Source organism: Mizuhopecten yessoensis, unplaced genomic scaffold, assembly GCF_002113885.1.
Source record: "Mizuhopecten yessoensis strain PY_sf001 unplaced genomic scaffold, ASM211388v2 scaffold10693, whole genome shotgun sequence".
NCBI classification, from domain to species: Eukaryota; Metazoa; Mollusca; class Bivalvia; order Pectinida; family Pectinidae; genus Mizuhopecten; species Mizuhopecten yessoensis.
Window position 1 is genome coordinate 128617 of NW_018408674.1, and position 14629 is coordinate 143245.

The 14629-nt window shown below is 36.8% G+C and overlaps 1 protein-coding gene across 9 annotated transcripts; it reads left to right on the top strand.

The window, feature by feature from the left end:
- Positions 1-4102: 4102 nt before the first annotated feature.
- On the top strand, positions 4103-8680 carry LOC110461868. Of its 9 annotated transcripts, XR_002464193.1 has the most exons (5): positions 4103-4293; positions 5542-7900; positions 7946-8086; positions 8515-8603; positions 8654-8672. XR_002464193.1 is itself a non-coding variant. In XM_021515590.1 (2 exons), exon 2 carries the CDS (start codon positions 5775-5777, stop codon positions 7626-7628), a length of 1854 nt encoding a protein of 617 aa, XP_021371265.1. In that variant the 5' UTR covers positions 4103-4293; positions 5542-5774; the 3' UTR covers positions 7629-7901. The 9 variants fall into 9 exon arrangements, 1 of the variants encoding a protein (XP_021371265.1); XR_002464192.1 differs by lacking the exon at positions 8515-8603 and having other exon boundaries at positions 7946-8101; positions 8654-8680; XR_002464194.1 differs by lacking the exons at positions 8515-8603; positions 8654-8672 and adding an exon at positions 8604-8620 and having other exon boundaries at positions 7946-8101.
- The last annotated feature ends 5949 nt before the right edge of the window (positions 8681-14629 follow it).

Here is a 14629-nt window from a genome sequence, read left to right on the forward strand (position 1 = left end):
TTATAAACTATCCTTTATATCCGTTTAAAAAGACATTATGTGGTGTAGAACATTAACAAATTTCAGTAGTTAAGCTGAGGGATACCAATAAGTTTAATTATGTTAATACTATTGTCACGTATGTGATTTATTTGTAAAATCCTTTTCAAAAACTACACCATAAAAAAATGTTGCAATACACTGTACATAATTACAGTTGTTGGGAATTTTAAAATTTGACAAAAGAAATTTTAAAAAAAAGTTAAAGAAAGAACAATAAGTTAGGTTGAACTCTGAACCTTTACACTACAAAGCCCTCACATTACCGATGTCGCTATTCAGGAATCAGAAAAGCACAGCATCTAATATTTGCCTCAAATCCATGAAAAACCTTACGGTTGAAGTTGCTTTAAGCCAGAAATCTCCTTTTGGTGGTGTTTGTTTAGGGGAATATACTTGATGTAGCGTAAGCCTTTACTTTAAAAACGAACTAATTTCACAAGTACAATACAGTTTCCATGCTCCTTGAGACATTTAAGTTATAAGGACACATGCGCTGATAAACCGTTCACTAAACCAGCCTAAACAAAGATGGAGTAGTACTAGTATAATTAAACCGTTCACTAAACCAGACTAAACAAAGATGGAGTAGTACTAGCATATTTAAACCCTTCACTAAAGCAGACTAAACAAAGATGGAGTAGTACTAGTATAAATAAACCGTTCACTAAACCAGCCTAAACAAAGATCGAGTAGTACTAGTATAAATAAACCCTTCATTAAACCAGCCTAAACAAAGATCGAGTAGTACTAGTATAATTAAACCCTTCACTAAGCCAGATTAAACAAAGATGGAGTAGTACTAGTATAATTAAACCCTTCACTAAACCAGCCTAAACAAAGATGGAGTGGTACTAGTATAAATTAACCCTTCACTAAACCAGCCTAAACAAAGATGGAGTAGTACTAGTACAATTAAACCCTTCACTAAACCAGACTAAACAAAGATGGAGTACTACTAGCATAATTAAACCGTTCACTGAACCATCCTAAACAAAGATGCAGTAGTACTAGTATAATTAAACCCTTCACTAACCCAGCCTAAACAAAGATGGAGTAGTACTAGAATAATTAAACCCTTCACTAAACCAGCCTAAACAAAGATCGAGTAGTACTAGTATAATTAAACCCTTCACTAAACCAGCCTAAAAAAAGATCGAGTAGTACTAGTGTAATAAAACCGTTCACTAAACCAGACTAAACAAAGATGGAGAAGTACTAGTATAATTAAATCCTACACTAAACCAGACTAAACAAAGATGGACTAGTACTCGTATAATTAACCCCTTCACTAAACCAGACTAAGCAAAGATGGAGTACTACTAGCATAATTTAACCGTTCACTAAACTATCCTAAACAAAGATGAAGTAGTAATAGTAAAAATAATCCCTTGACAAAACCAGACTAAACACAGATGGAGTACTACTAGCATAATTAAATCCTACACTAAACCAGACTTAACAAAGATGGAGTACTACTAGCATAATTTAACCGTTCACTAAACTATCCTAAACAAAGATGAAGTAGTAATAGTAAAAATAATCCCTTGACAAAACCAGACTAAACACAGATGGAGTACTACTAGCATAATTTAACCGTTCACTAAACTATCCTAAACAAAGATGCACTAGTCCTAGTATAAATAATCCCTTGACAAAACCAGACTAAACACAGATGGAGTACTACTAGCATAATTTAACCGTTCACTAAACCAGACTACACAAAGATGGAGTACTACTAGCATAATTAAATCCTACACTAAACCAGACTTAACAAAGATGGAGTAGTTCTCGTATAATTAAACCGTTCACTACACAATCCTAAACAAAGATTCAGTAGTACTATTATAAATAATCCCTTGACTAAACCATACTAAACAAAGATGCATTAGTACTAGTATAAATATTCCCTTTACTAAACCAGACTAAAAAAAGATGGAGTAGTACTCATATAATTAAACCCTTCCCTAAACCAGACTAAATAAAGATGGAGTAGTACTAGTATATTTAAACCCTTCACGAAACCAGACTAAACAAAAATGGAGTACTACTAGCATAATTTAACCGTTCACTAAACCAGCCTAAAAAAAGATCGTGTAGTACTATTATAAATAAACCCTTCATTAAACCAGCCTAAACAAAGATGGACTAGTACTCGTATAATTAAACCGTTCACTAAGCCAGACTAAACAAAGATTGAGTACTACTAGCATAATTAAACCGTCCACTAAACCAGACTACACAAAGATGGAGTACTACTAGCATAATTAAATCCTACACTAAACCAGACTAAATAAAGATGGAGTAGTACTAGCATAATTAAAACGTTCACTAAACCAGACTACACAAAGATGGAGTACTACTAGCATAATTAAAACGTTCACTAAACCATCCTAAACAAAGATGCATTAGTACTAGTATAAATATTCCCTTTACTAAACCAGACTAAACAAAGATGGAGTAGTACTAGTATAATTAAATCCTACACTAAACCAGACTAAACAAAGATGGAGCAGTACTAGCATAATTAAACCGTTCACTAAACCAGACTAAACAAAGATGGAGTACTACTAGCATAATTAAACCGTTCACTAAACCATCCTAAACAAAGATGCAGTAGTACTAGTATAAATAATCCCTTGACTAAACCAGACTAAACAAAGATGGAGTAGTACTCGTATAATTAAACCCTTCACTAAACCAGCCTAAACAAAGATGGAGTAGTACTAGTATATTTAAACCCTTCACGAAACCAGACTAAACAAAGATGGAGTAGTACTAGTACAATGCGGTTAGGGAAATCTCCAACCGACGTGGTATTCCCAAGTTGCAAAACACGAGGGTTGCTGTTAAGTTAAGAAATCGTTCCCCGAGGGTTGTGATCCACTGTCGTATCCCCAGGAGTGAGATGGGGTATCTTACCCCGTTGACCATGTCCTATTTATAATGCGACATACAATTGCTATGATTGGGGAATTCCAGTGTCTCAGCATCAACAATTGCTATTGGACATTTTGAACAGCTGTTATCATATTCTGATAGATTCGGAATTGTTATCAACGGGGTGGACACATTATAGAGGCGGTAAATAATCTCCAGGAGATCGGATAAAATAAACTTCCGATACAATACCAAGACCGATTGGTCTTACTGGCATTCAGGACAAACTCTGCAATTGAGAGGATAGCTGTGGTGTATCTATGTATGTATGTCTCACAGACGTCTGATAGAGGATATCTGTGGTGTGTCTATGTTTGTATGTCTCAGAGATGTCTGACAGATGATAGTTGTAGTGTATGTATGTATGTATGTATGTCTCACAGAGGTCTGACAGAGGATCGCTGTGGTGTATCTATGTATGTATGTGCCACTGACGTCTGATAGAGGATAGTTGTGGTGTATCTATATATGTATGTCTCACAGAGGTCTGATAGAGGATAGTTGTGGTGTATCTATCTATGTATGTCTCACACAGAGGTCTGACAGAAGATATCTGTAGTGTATCTATGTATGTATGTCTCACAGAGGTCTGACAGAGGCTAGCTTCTATTTATGTGTAATGTATCGATGCCTGCAGAGGCAGACTAAATAATTCGTCGATGAATTTAATCAACCTGTTATAACAAGATAGAAATATTGAACTGCACATTTACGATGAAGGTTGTTAGTTGTTTATCTCGAATATGGTGATGAAAAATGAATTCCAATTGGCCTGTTGTGTCTTAAGAATGTTCAGCCTGGTACACTATTAGCCTCTCCTACTGACTGTGCTACATACATGTAGTGAGAAGTTCTCTTTCACTCATTCAGTTTACAGTCTATGTAATATACCAGGGGTCCAAAGATCGCTTCGTCGTATTACTAGCATAACAGGAAGATAATGTCACTGCATGGCCCTTCTGGTGCTACAGTTATACATAAATATACAATCACAAGTAACTAAAAACGGAAAATAGCAAAATTCCGAGAAATGAGTGAACTCTGTACAGTCATGACAAGGCATGTATATATAAGGACCGAATATCCGTTCAAATACTTGGAAAGAAACATTCACTGTCAAAACAAGCCACGCTGTCCGATATGTCCCAGTCTGTGGCAGAACAGCGACAGAGCAATGACCTGCAGGGCTAGCTAGATATTTATTGTTCGGAGGACGTTAGAGCCATATGTTAAACACCTACGCTCCCTGGGTTCCCGCTAACAACACACTACCTCTATCCAAGCAATCCAGATTGTTCTTCAATTTTGATGCAGGTAAGCTCATTTCCTCTAATCTGGTATAGCTTCACAGTGCTTCCGTCTATATACTAACTCGATATCATTTAAAAAGGCTGCACAGTTTCTTAAAATTTTGTTAATTCCGGAAAAATTACGGGGCGTTTTTTTACCTCCCCACCTCGAAATTAGCCCTCTGTTGAGTATATACATGTGTATCCTTAATAATCTTAATATATGACTTTTAATTTAAAACGGTACACCACAACGTAGTCATTGTGGATATGAACTTGGGTAAATATCTTTGGTAAATATCTCCATCTACTTTCCCATCATACCTAGCAGCAGTGTACATTGATGAAGTCTCAAGTTAGTGCTATCATTACACTTTGAGGTGTTTCATGTTGTTACGGTTGGGAAATACTGTTATAATTAAGATATTTGAACATTAGCATTTAAAACTTAAGTTAATTCATCTCTTGATTTGGATTATAGCTGCGACTACTTTACTGAAAAATTGAGTATCATCCACATTCAATCTTTTAACGGTACAAATCGGCAATATGGTAAATGCAAAAAATACACGATTAAAAAAACAACAAATGGGAAATTTTATTTTCTTCTTCTGTTAAACGAGGAACTAATGGAGCGATGACTGTTCCTTTAAACAAGTTTACCATGCCCCCTGTTTAAGCCCAATAACTTTATCAAGAAATCTTAGATTTTTTTTTTAAATTGGATTGATGGCTTGTGGCTTTTAAAATCTGTACCTCACCTGGCATTGACTTCAAATATCTATATTATTCCCTAAGATTTAAATTTAAGCTGTAAGCACACACTTTAACTCAATAGTCCTGCCTACTCTGAAGCTAACACAATAACTATTTTCACAAATATGTTTGTGCCTAGATATGTACATATTAGTAATATTTTTAAAAGGCACAATTAACAATATCTTGCTTGATTTTTAAATGAGTCCAAGTTCACAACTGTTTATGTATCTTTCCTTATGAAATTGCCATGTATGAAATCCAAGGATCACCCATTCATAAAAGTTATTCTTCTCTGAAAAAATGATATTTTTAGAGGTGTATAAATAAGTCTTCTTAATGTCAAGCAGTTTCAAGATATAAAAAGCCTTGTTTTTATTTGTTTGGCTTTATTGACATGTACACAGTTCAATGTTAATGAGATTAAAACCATCTATAATAAACTTGAGTTTTGCAACTTCCCCCCACCATGTCATTTGAACACAACATTGTCAAAGTATTTGTTTTTTCGTTTCAGATTATTTCCCGAAGATCACCATGCTTGATTCCATGGAAAGTGAGCAGATGTCTGTACTTCTGTCAATATTCATGGACAGGTATGTAACAGGTACCACAGACGAGGTATACAACAGGAGGAGGGCAACTGTATTAGTGGATCGATAATTTAATCTTATCGTGGACCTTTTTTAAACTATAGGCGTTGGAAGTGATGGAGATGGAGGTGGTGTAGCGGACTCAGATTTAGATAGTATGATGATAGACACAAACGTAACAGTAATGTATCCTGGACAGTGTATTCCTCCAAATATGGCATGCAAAACTATTCTGTATATGAGGAAGGCAGACTGCCGCCCTGGTTATGTCAACTTACACCTAGGTCAGATAGGACAGGAAGGACAGCACAGTACAGAAATGATACGTAATTCACTCGTAAGAATTGCGAATTTAACCTTCGTTTCGAGTGATATCTACAGGGAGCATAATATCAGTTTCGTTAATAAAGCGACAGGTGTGAAACATGAATCCAATTGGCCAAGCTGTTCATTTAAGTCAAAAATAGACTGTGTTAGGTGCTTCTCGTGTAAAAGTTGGCCAAAGGAGGCTAAGGAATGGGTTACACGTACACGTCTGTATGGATGGCCACATAAAACCTTGATAAAGAAGATTGTAGACGGAGGTTGTTTTCTTGTGCCAATAGGAGACAAATGTTCTGAAGACACATTTTTGCAATGGCGACTATCATTTGCACCAGCAGAGACATCTTTAGTTACCTCATTTAGTCACATTCAATTTAAAGTGTATATGTTGCTGAAACTTTTCTTAAAAGTAATAAAAGAGACATTAAAGGAAACCATCGGGGATGACGATATCTTGTACTCCTATTTTTTGAAGACAACTCTTTTCCATGCAATTGAGAATTCCAACCAAATGTTCTGGCAAGACAAACACTTATTTTATTGTTTTTGGTTTTGCTTGAACATACTTATTGCTTGGGTGAGGGCAGGATTCTGTCCCAATTACTTCTTCCCAACCGACAACTTGTTCCAAAGGAAAGTACATGGACTATCTCAACAAATACTACTGGACTGTTTAAACAACTACTGTTTGATGAAATGGGAGTGTCTTTCATGTCTTTCATTTGGAAGGCCCTTCGACCTCTCAATTTGGAAGTTTCTGTGTAAAACCGTAAATCAAGATAAACTTGTATGCCCCCAAACTGTACAGGAAATTGCTTGTCGGCAAGATCAAGAAATAATTCACTCTACAGTGGGCAACCCACCACACCCTTTTAATCTAAGGGAAATGAAGGTAGCTATTCATTTACTATCTACATCACATTCAGATATTGATGAAGTTTTTACTTATATCCGTGCAATAAAATTCCTACTAGGATTCGCTACAGAGCAAGTGTATCCAGATCACATGGTCGCTACAGACAATAAGTTACGGTATAGGAGTTTAAGAAAATGTAAACGCCTGATGGCTCCAATAGCCTCAATGGGCACAGGGCTGTTGCATTTGGCAACCTTTTGTTTCCTGACTGGGGATGTTAGTAGAGCCCTGACGATGTGCCAACAAGTTATGAGACTAGCATCAACTTATACTACAAGCTGCCGTCAGATACCACATGCAATGTTTCTGCATGGGTATCGTCCACAAAGACAAACATTAGACAGGTTACGGAAAATGTACACCGCCTGTATTATATTTGAAGACATCAACGTTTGTCTGCCACATCTCTATATGGAATTGTCAAAATGGCCTAATGAAGAAATAATTATCCCACCACTACCGTATGCTGTGTTCCTGTATTTTCTGTGCTGTCATGAGCTCGGAGATACCAGAGGACGTGATAAAGCATTACGCCACCTGATAAAGGTTCAGTATGATGACAAACAAGGAGGAAATCGTTTCTATATAGTTCACACTATACTGGGGATCTGTTACCAAACTATCGGGGACAATCACCGGGCCATCAGGGCTTACTGGGAGTCGGCACAATCAAACAATGCGACTGCTTATTATGAGGGGAATCCGGCCATTAAGAGGATAACTGTGGTGTATTTATGTATGTATGCGTTACAAAGGTCTGATAGAGGATAGCTGTGGTGTATCTATGTATGTATGTCTGACAGAGGATAACTGTGGTGTATCTATGTATGTATGTCTCACAGAGGTCTGATAGAGAATCTATGTATGTATGTCTCAAAGAGGTCTGATAGAGGATGTCTCACAGAGGTCTGACTGAGAATAGCTGTGGTGTATCTATGTATGCATGTCTCACAGAGGTCTGATAGAGTATAGCTGTGGTGTAATTATGTATGTATGTCTCACAGAGGTCAGATAGAGGATCTATGTATGTATGTCTCACAGAGGTCTGACAGAGCTGTGGTGTATCTATGTATGTATGTCTCACAGAGGTCTGATAGAGAATCTATGTATGTATGTCTCACAGAGGTCTAATACAGGATCTATGTAGGTATGTCTCACAGAGGTCTGACAGAGCTGTGGTGTATCTATGTAGGTATGTCTCACAGAGGTCAGATAGAGGATCTATGTATGTATGTCTCACAGAGGTCTGACAGAGCTGTGGTGTATCTATGTATGTATGTCTGACAGAGGATAGCTGCAGAGCTCACAGAGGTCTGACAGAGGATCGGGTCTGACAGAGCTGTGGTGTATCTATGTATGTATGTCTGACAGAGGATAGCTGTGGTGTATCTATGTATGTATGTCTGACAGAGCTCACAGAGGTCTGACAGAGGATCGCTGTGGTGTATCTATGTATGTATGTCTCACAGAGGGCTGATAGAGGATCTATGTATGTATGTCTCACAGAGGTCAGATAGAGGATCTATGTATGTATGTCTCATAGAGGTCTGATAGAGAATCTATGTATGTATGTCTCACAGACGTCTGACAGAGCTGTGGTGTATCTATGTAGGTATGTCTCACAGAGGTCTGACAGAGCTGTGGTGTATCTATGTAGGTATGTCTCACAGAGGTCTGATAGAGGATCTATGTATGTATGTCTCACAGAGGTCCGATAGAGAATCTATGTATGTATGTCTCACAGAGGTCTGACAGAGGATAGCTGTGGTGTATCTATGTATGTATGTCTCACAGAGGTCTGATAGAGAATCTATGTATGTATGTCTCACAGAGGTCTGACAGAGCTGTGGTGTATCTATGTATGTATGTCTCACAGAGGTCTGATAGAGCTGTGGTGTATCTATGTATGTATGTCTAACAGAGGTCTGATAGAGGATCTATGTATGTATGGCTCACAGTGGCCTGATAGAGCTGTGGTGTATCTATGTATGTATGTCTCACAGAGGCCTGATAGAGGATCTATGTATGTATGTCTCACAGCGGTCTGATAGAGGAACTATGTATGTATGTCTCACCGAGGTCTGATAGAGAATCTATGTATGTATGTCTCACTGAGGTCTGATAGAGGATCTATGTATGTATGTCTCATAGAGGTCTGATAGAGAATCTATGTATGTATGTCTCACTGAGGTCTGATAGAGGATCTATGTATGTATGTCTCACAGAGGTCCGATAGAGAATCTATGTATGTATGTCTCACAGAGGTCCGATAGAGAATCTATGTATGTATGTCTCACAGAGGTCCGATAGAGAATCTATGTATGTATGTCTCACAGAGGTCTGACAGAGGATAGCTGTGGTGTATCTATGTATGTATGTATGTCTCACAGAGGTCTGATAGAGGATCTATGTATGTATGTCTCACAGAGGTCTGATAGAGCTGTGGTGTATCTATGTATGTATGTCTCACAGAGGTCTGACTGAGAATAGCTGTGGTGTATCTATGCATGTATATCTCACAGAGGTCTGATAGAGGATAGCTGTGGTGTATCTATGTATGTATGTATGTCTCACAGAGGTCTGACAGAGGATCTATGTATGTATGTCTCACAGAGGTCTGATAGAGGATAGCTGTGGAGTATCTATGTATGTATGTCTCACAGAGGTCTGACTGAGAATAGCTGTGGTGTATCTATGCATGTATATCTCACAGAGGTCTGATAGAGGATAGCTGTGGTGTATCTATGTATGTATGTCTCACAGAGGTCTCACAGAGGATATCTGTGGTGTATCGATGTATGTATGTCTCACAGAGGTCTGACAGAGGATAGCTGTGGTGTATCTATGTATGTATGTCTCACAGAGGTCTCACAGAGGATATCTGTGTTGTATCTATGTATGTATGTCTCACAGAGGTCTCACAGAGGATATATGTGGTGTATCTATGTATGTTGTCCTATACGTGTTCTGAGTCTTATATTGAAAAACCGAGGTAAAAGATCTAAATGTTGTGTAACTTTACAATGGGACTACAAAGACGTGACGTCACGAAATTGGGACGAATCTGATTCTTCGATGCAGATATTTGCGACGCCTTTATGTGTTATCTGAACTTAATTTGTGATTAAAATGCGATTAGAATAGGGAAATTCTACCTTTGAGATTTTCAAATTGTCGCAGAAATGTGGCTAGCCTCGGTTTTTACCCTATTTGAAAACTCCTATTTGGCATTTCCCTATCCCTAGGTATGAACGAGTCTTATATGTAATGACCTTAACCTGAACAAGGATATAAGACAATGCTATAGTTGGCGAAACCGTCATATTATATATTACTCCACTTGGTTATTATTAACCTCAGAAATATCTCCATATGTAATTTTGTTTGGGTTGAAAAACCCAAATTTTGCAGGCCTGTTTTCGGTTAAGATGAATAAAATATACTTCATGTACAATTGTTCTGAGTTTTCTTTCCTGTTTAATACATAGACTATACTTATTGTATACAGCGTATTCAACGACAGATGAAACCTGGTGTGTACCCGCTCAAGTGAGTTAATTATCAACCATGGTATACTATACAGAGCCTGCGTAGGGACATGGTAATGCATTTACCAAACCGTGCGCATGAATACCAATCTATATGCACGAATTACCAATCCGTGCTTACCAGTTACCAAACCATGCGCATGAGTTACAAATGTAGTTATCCGTGCGCACGAGTCACAAAACGGTGCGCACGAAGTAATAATCCGTGCGCACAAGTAACCAACTGTGCCCACGATTTACCAATTTATGCGCACGAGTTACCAAGCCGTGCGCACGAATTACCAATCAGCGAGCGCGAGTTAGTAATCCGTGCGTACGAGTTACTTATCCGTGTGTTCGAGTTCGTAAGCCTTTGCAGGTGTTCCTATTTCACATTGTGCATTGTAACTTGCGGCACGGATTGGCAGTTCGTGCACATACATTGGTAAGTGCGCACGGATTGGCATTGTGGGCACGGATTAGTTATTCGTGCGCACCGTTTAGTAATTCGTTAGCACGGATTACTAGTGCACACATATTGGTAACTCGTGCACTAGGTTTGGTAATTCGTGCGCTCCTATTAGTAACTCATGCGAACGGATTAGTAACTCGTGCACACGGATTCAAACCTCGTGCGCACGGATTAGAAAATGAATTACATTGCCCCTTCGCGGGCTCCGTAATTATACAATAAAGGAAATATGCTCAACTTAACAAATCTTTACTTAAGCTAGGCTATCACAAAAAAACCTGTACTTAAACTAGACTATCACAGATAATCTATGCTTAAACTAAGTCATAACAGATAATCTATACTTAAACTAGTCTATACCAGATAATCTATAATTATCCTGAAGGATTCACTTGCATATATTTTTCATGTTATGGATATATAACACAAAAAAACGGTGTGTACTCTAAATAAACCGCGAAGCGGTTTATGATGAAAGTACACTCCGTTTTTTTTGTGTTATAGCTCGATAACATGAAAAATATATTCAAGTTAATCCTTATGATTTAATCTACTATACACAATCCCTATTGAAATCCACTTTTATAGATGGACTCCTTAATCTTAGAAATTATTGCGCTGCAGTATCAGCCAATCAAAAGCGACGTTACAAACGGCGACGTCTTTTTTTACGTTATGGGCTGATAACATAATTTTTAAGCCAATGAAAATGCTTGTTACAAGTGAGATTAAATTATTAGGCATACTTAACAGATAATCTATACTTAAACTAGGCCATAACAGATAATCTATCCTTAATCTAGGCTATAACAGACAATATTTACTTAAAATACTTAACTAGGCTATAACAGATAAAATATACTTAAACTAGGCTATAACAGATAATCCATACTTAATCTAGGCTATAACAGATAATCCATACTTAAACTAGGCTATAACAGATAATCCATACTTATACTAGGCTATAACAGATAATCTATACTTTAACTATGCTATAACAGAAAATCTATACTTAAACTAGGCTATACCAGTTAATATGTACATAAACTAGACTATACCAGATAATATAAACTTAAACTAGGTTATACTAGATAATCTATACTTAAACTAGGCGATAACAGATGATATATACTTAAACTGGGCTAAAACAGATACTCTTTACTTAAACAAGGCTATAACAGATAATCTATGTGTACACTAGACTTTAACAGATAATCTATACTTAAACAAGGCTATAACAGATAATCTTTACTTAAACAAGGCTATAACAGATAATCTTTACTTAAACTAGGCTATACCAGATAAGATATGCGGCCGTGTTACACAAATTTCACTGTAAATAACAATTAATCATCCTTAATTTGATATGGATTAAAAGGTTATCAAGGGTCACCTGATACAATTAAGTATTTATGGATAACTCGACTTTCTGACAGAGTTGTCGGACCTGAAGTGGTCATTGAGTTTTTCAAATAGGATCATGCAATCATCACTCAGACCAACATTTTGAAGGGGGTGGGGTGTACATTTTGACCTCTGACCTGTTTTCTGTTTTATTTTGTTTTGTTTTTGGTTTGTTAAATATTTCAGAACTGATTACTTAAGTATATGATCAAATCAATATATTTTTGTTTGCCCTCTTCGTGGTATAAGAGATGTTTTCAGTGTGAAGTGATGGTCATACAAGAAACAGTGTAAGAGATGGCTCTGAAATAGACTTGTTCTTGACAGAGGTCAAACATATATAGGTTGCAAAGACCTTTGCCTTGATTTTTATATAGTACATTCATCCTTGTTCAGATAAATGACAGTTTACAAAAGTTCCGAAAGTAGTCGTTTTCCCTTCACTGATGTCGGAGGTAAAAATAAAGATCATGCTGTGATATATTTAGTATGTACATGTAACAACTCCTTATATATACCTTCATCCTAGATACATATGTAAGATATTCTTGAGAAATTAGTTTTAATATAGGTTAATCTAGAGAGGTCAAAGTTGAAATTCACGTCACGGCGAATAATTTTGGGTTGTCAGCACTCCATGTATACGCGAATCAAATTCGATAGTCCTACGACAGATATGATAGAGAATCCCTCCAAACAATGGTTCAGACGTGTTAGACTCAGACACTGATGAACGAAGGCAAAAGTCCCTCCTGGCAAATATACGTTTGATAAAACGTATATTAAGAATTGGAGTGATGAAACATATAGGACTGATGGAAAATGTATCACTTTTGGGAATGATGAGGTATTTTAAATATATGGGAGTGATAAGGTCTTTTACATATATGGGAGTGATAAGGTCTTTTACATATATGGGAGTGATAAGATCTTTTACATATATGGTAGTGATGAGGTATTTTAAATATATGGGAGTGATAAGGTATTTTACATATATGGGAGTGATGAGGTATTTTAAATATATGGGAGTGATGAGGTATTTTACATATATGGGAATGATAATTTCTTTTACATAAACGGGAGCGATGAGGTATTTTACATATATGGGAGTGATGAGGTATTTTACATATATGGGAGTGATGAGGTATTTTACATATATGGGAGTGATCATTTCTTTTACATATACGGGAGCGATGCGTTATTTAACATATATGGGTGTGAGGAGGTCTTTTACATATATGGGAGTGATGAAGTATTTTACATATATGGGAGTGATGAAGTATTTTACATACATAGTGTATATGTGAGTGATAAGGTCTTTTGCATATATGGGAGTGATAAGATCTTATACAGATATGGGAGTGATGAGGTATTTTACATATATGGGAGTGATGAGGTCTTTTACATATGTGGGAGTGATGAGGTCTTTTACATATGTGGGAGTGATGAGGTATTTTACATATGTGGGAGTGATGAGGTATTTTACATATATGGGAGTGATGAAGCCAATTGTAGTTATGGGAGTAATGAAACCTACTGTAGTTATGGGAGTGATGAAATCTGTTTTAGTTGTCGGAGTGATGAAACCTTTAGCAGTTATGGGAGTGATACAACCTATTTTAGTTATGGGAGTGATGAAACCTTTTGTAGGTATCGGAGTGATGACACCTTAATTAGTTATGGGAGTGATGAAATCTATTTTAGTTATCGGAGTGATGAAACCTTTAGCAGTTATTGGAGTGATACAACCTATTTTAGTTATGTGAGTGATGAAACCTACTGTAGTTACGGGAGTAATGAAACCTACTGTAGTTATGGGAGTGATGCAATCTATTTTAGTTATCGGAGTGATGAAACCTTTAGCAGTTATGGGAGTGATACAACATATTTTAGTTATGTGAGTGATGAAACCTACTGTAGTTATGGGAGTAATGAAACCTACTGTAGTTATGGGAGTGATGCAATCTATTTTAGTTATCGGAGTGATGAAACCTTTAGCAGTTATGGGAGTGATACAACCTATTTTAGTTATGTGAGTTATGAAACATATAGTAGTTATGGGAGAGAAGAAGATTATTAGAGTTATTGGAACAATGAAACCTATAGCAGTTAGCGAAGTGATGAAACTCACTTCAATTCGGGAGTGATGAGGTATTTTACATTTATTTGAGTGATGAAACCTATTGTAGTTATTGAAGAGTTGGAAACTATTGTAGTTATGGGAGTAATGAAACCTACTGTAGTTATGGGAGTGTTGAAAACATGTAGTGGTTCAGGGAGTGATGAAACCTATAGTAGTTATTGGAGAGATGAAAACTATTGCAATTATGGGAGTGATAAAACCTTTATCAGTTATTGGAGAGATGAAA